The following is a 4,400-nucleotide window of genomic DNA, read 5'->3' as shown; positions in this document are numbered from 1 at the left end:
GCATAGGAGTCGGCGTCCATTTTTTCTTCTTCATAAATTCATCTTAGTTTATTAGTTTAGGTTCCAGTTATAGGCAGTTAGGGTGACAACATTTAGTCTACGTGATAGGAATTGGCGTCCGTTTAAAAAAATAAAATAAAATAAATTAGTTTAGCTTGGGTTCTTATTTTAGGTAGGGCATTAGGGACATTTAGCAAAAAAAGCCCTTATATTTTTCACATCCCCCACACGTGTTAAATCACCACATACACCCCTACCTGACATACCCCCCACACGTGTAAAAAAGCATTACATACCCCCCATCCCAAATTTGAAAAACCCACCCTATATAATGTCCCGACCAACCCGGTCAGCGCAAAAGGTGTTTACAGTGGCAGAAGCGTACAACATTATTGCCTCTGATACGGAGACGGACTATGATTCAGAAGAGGAATACGTCCCATTCCTATTGCTATCCTCCTCCTCATCCTCCTCCAGTAGTGATGAGGAACCAAGACAAAGGCGCCGCAGGACACTGCCTGAGCCTGCACCACAACCAAGTGAACCTGTTTGGACCCCAGTCCCTGAAAGTTATGAGGCCCAGATTCCTGGTTTTGTGGCCAACTCAGGTATCCAATTCAATACGGATGACCTTACTGAAATAGATTATTTCAAATATTTTTTTTCGGATGAATTGGTCAACTTGATTGTAGAACAGACCAATTTATATGCGCAACAATTTTTGGCCCAGAATAACATGTCATCATTTTCGAACTGGACCCCCGTCACTTCTAATGAAATGCTGAAGTTTTGGGGCCTTGTACTCCATATGGGCATAGTGAAAAAGCCGGAAACTAGGCAGTATTGGAGTGCGGACATGCTGTACCACACCCCACTGTACAGCAACACTATGCTCCGCAAAAGATTTGAGGCAATCCTTAAATTCCTCCACTATAATGACAATGCCCAATGCCCACCCCCAAATGACCCCTCTTTTGATCGCCTCTATAAACTTCGGCCAATACTTGACCATTTTGCTGCCAAGTTTTCAGAGGCATACATCCCAGAAAAGAATATTTGTGTGGATGAATCCCTAGTCCACTTCAAAGGCCGGCTGAAATTCCGTCAGTACCTGCCCAATAAAAGGGCGAGGTACGGAATAAAATTATATAAGCTTTGCGAAAGCATCTCGGGTTACACTCTTAAATTTAGAGTTTACGAAGGAAAAGACAGCGTTATTGAGCCCCCCGAATGCCCCCCCTCTCTTTCAGTAAGTGGTAAAATTGTCTGGGACATGGTGTACCCACTTTTGGACAAAGGGTATCACCTTTACATGGACAATTTTTACTCTAGCCTGCCTCTCTTTCAGTGCCTTGCTGCCAGGGCTACTGTCGCCTGTGGCACTATTCGCAAGAACCAGCGAGGCCTCCCCAAGACACATATTGCACAACCACTGCCAAGAGGCGAGAGCAGGGCACTTTGCAGCAATAACATCTTGCTGCTAAAATACAAAGACAAGAGAGATGTCCTTATCTTGACATCTATCCATGGCAGTGGCTCCACCACTGTCCCAGTACGAGGCACAAGTTCCACCATCTCCAAGCCAGATTGCATTCTGGATTATAACAAAAACATGGGAGGGGTGGACTTATCCGACCAAGTCCTAAAACCGTACAGTGCCATGAGAAAAACGAAGGTCTGGTATAAAAAGCTTGTGGTGCACATTGTGCAGATGGCACTGTACAACGCATACGTGCTCTCATGTAATGCAGGTGGGACAGGGACATTTCTTGAGTTTCAAGAAACTGTTATTAAGGCCCTCATTTCTGGAGACCGAGAGGAGGAGAGCCCCAGTACTTCATCAGCGGCGTACAACCGTATTGTACCTGGCCAACATTTTCCCAATGTTATCCCCCCTACCGGAAAAAAGGGAAGGAGCCAGAAGAGATGTAGAGTCTGCTACCAAAAAGGCATCAGAAAGAAAACCACTTACCACTGTGAAACTTGCCCCGATAACCCTGGCCTGTGCATCAAAGATTGTTTCAAAGAGTTTCACAAATCCCTAAATTACTAAATTTTTCTTTTATTAACCCTAATATCCCCTTTTTATCCCCATTCTCTGCAGTTTCTATATGTCCCCACATCTAAAATCTAACCTCAATTTGGCACCCATAACCCATTCCGTAATAATTTAAATTTTACCCCAAAACCATTCCAGCATAATCTGCGGTACAGTGTGCCGTATGTTCTCATTATACCCCAAAACCATTCCAGCAAAATCTGCAGTACTGTATGCCGCAAATTTTAGTTTTTCCACTGTACTGGTACCACAGTGGGAATGCAGCTGGTGTGAGAAAATATATTCTGCAAAATCCTAATCCAAAATGCAAAAAAGGTGCTGCATTCCTTTTGTGCCTTGCTGTGTGCCCAAAAAGCAGTTTCTGACCCCATATGGGGTACCGCTACGTTCAGGAGAAGTTGGGTAATAAAATTTGGGGTGCTTTTATTCTCGTGTTCCTTGTGAAAATTTTAAAAATTGGGTAACCCCAGCATTGTAGTGTAAAAAAATCAAATTTTTCAATTTATGGCTCACTTTTCAAAAAACCTGTGAGGTGTAAATACTCACTGTAAGTAACACTGTTACCTTCCATGAGGGGTGTAGTTTCCAAAATGGTATGCCATGTGGTTTTTTTTTTTGCTGTCCTGGCACCATAGGGGCTTCCTAAATGCGGCATGCCCCCAGAGCAAAATTTGCTTCCAAAAAGCCAAAATGTGACTCCTTCTCTTCTGAGACCTGTAGTGCGCCAGCAGAGCACTTTTCACCCCCATATGAGGTGTTTTCTGAATTGGGAGAAATTGGGCTTCAAATTTTGGGGGATATTTTCTGCTTTAACCCTTTTTAAAAATGTAAAATTTTTGGGAAACCAAGCTGTCACGATGCCGGCTGGCAGGAGGTGGATCCTCTGTGCCAGAGAGGGATGGCGAGGACCGTGCTAGTGGACCGGTTCTAAGTCACTACTGGTTTTCACCAGAGCCCGCCGCAAAGCGGGATGGTCTTGCTGCGGCGGTAGTGACCAGGTCGTATCCACTAGCAACGGCTCACCTCTCTGGCTGCTGAAGATAGGCGCGGTACAAGGGAGTAGACAGAAGCAAGGTCGGACGTAGCAGAAGGTCGGGGCAGGCAGCAAGGATCGTAGTCAGGGGCAACGGCAGGAGGTCTGGAACACAGGCTAGGAACACACAAGGAAACGCTTTCACTGGCACGATGGCAACAAGATCCGGCAAGGAAGTGCAGGGGAAGTGAGGTGATATAGGGAAGTGCACAGGTGATCAGACTAATTGGAACCACTGCGCCAATCAGCGGCGCAGTGGCCCTTTAAATCGCAAAGACCCGGCGCGCGCGCGCCCTAAGGAGCGGGGCCGCGCGCGCCGGGACAGGACCGACGGGGAGCGAGTCAGGTACGGGAGCCGGGGTGCGCATCGCGAGCGGGCGCTACCCGCATCGCGAATCGCATCCCGGCTGGAGGCGGTATCGCAGCGCCCCGGGTCAGTGGATCTGACCGGAGCGCTGCAGTGAGGAGAGTGTAGCGAGCGCTCCGGGGAGGAGCGGGGACCCGGAGCGCTCGGCGTAACAGTACCCCCCCCCTTGGGTCTCCCCCTCTTCTTAGAGCCTGAGAACCTGAGGAGCAGACTTTTGTCTAGGATATTGTCCTCAGGTTCCCAGGATCTCTCTTCTGGACCACAACCCTCCCAATCCACTAAAAAAAAGGTTTTCCCTCTGACCTTTTTGGATGCCAGAATTTCTTTGACGGAGAAGATGTCCGAGGAGCCGGAAACAGGAGTGGGAGGAACAGATTTGGGAGAGAAACGGTTGATGATAAGTGGTTTAAGAAGAGAAACGTGAAAGGCATTAGGAATACGAAGAGAAGGAGGAAGAAGAAGTTTGTAAGAGACAGGATTAATCTGGCACAAAATTTTGAAAGGACCAAGATAGCGTGGTCCCAACTTGTAGCTAGGAACACGGAAGCGGACATATTTAGCGGAGAGCCATACCTTGTCTCCAGGGGAAAAAATGGGAGGAGCTCTTCTTTTCTTATCTGCGAACCTCTTCATGCGTGATGAAGCCTGTAAGAGAGAATTTTGGGTCTCTCTCCATATGATGGAAAGGTCACGAGAAATTTCATCCACAGCGGGCAGACCAGAGGGCAACGGGGTAGGGAGGGGGGGAAGAGGGTGACGGCCGTACACCACGAAAAATGGGGATTTGGAGGAAGATTCAGAGACTCTGAAGTTATACGAGAATTCGGCCCATGGAAGAAGATCTGCCCAGTCATCCTGGCGGGAGGAAACAAAATGTCGTAAATAATCACCCAAGACCTGGTTAACTCTTTCTACTTGTCCATTGGATTGAGGATGATATG

At 47.3% G+C, this 4,400-nt stretch overlaps 1 protein-coding gene across 1 annotated transcript; it reads left to right on the top strand.

Annotated features, from left to right (window-relative positions):
• The first annotated feature begins 331 nt into the window (after positions 1–331).
• LOC130367401 (piggyBac transposable element-derived protein 4-like) lies at positions 332–2,053 on the top strand. Its single transcript, XM_056569819.1, has one exon. The coding sequence runs from the start codon at positions 332–334 to the stop codon at positions 2,051–2,053; it is 1,722 nt and encodes a 573-aa protein (XP_056425794.1).
• Positions 2,054–4,400: the final 2,347 nt, after the last annotated feature.

Source organism: Hyla sarda, chromosome 4, assembly GCF_029499605.1.
Source record: "Hyla sarda isolate aHylSar1 chromosome 4, aHylSar1.hap1, whole genome shotgun sequence".
In the NCBI taxonomy this organism is placed as follows: Eukaryota; Metazoa; Chordata; class Amphibia; order Anura; family Hylidae; genus Hyla; species Hyla sarda.
The sequence above is the reverse complement of the archived record's forward strand: the minus strand, read 5'-3'. Positions and strand labels throughout refer to the sequence as shown.

Coding starts and splice junctions, on each gene's coding strand:
- LOC130367401 (XM_056569819.1), top strand. CDS start 332: ATGTCCCGACCAACCCGGTCAGCGCAAAAGGTGTTTACAGTGGCAGAA.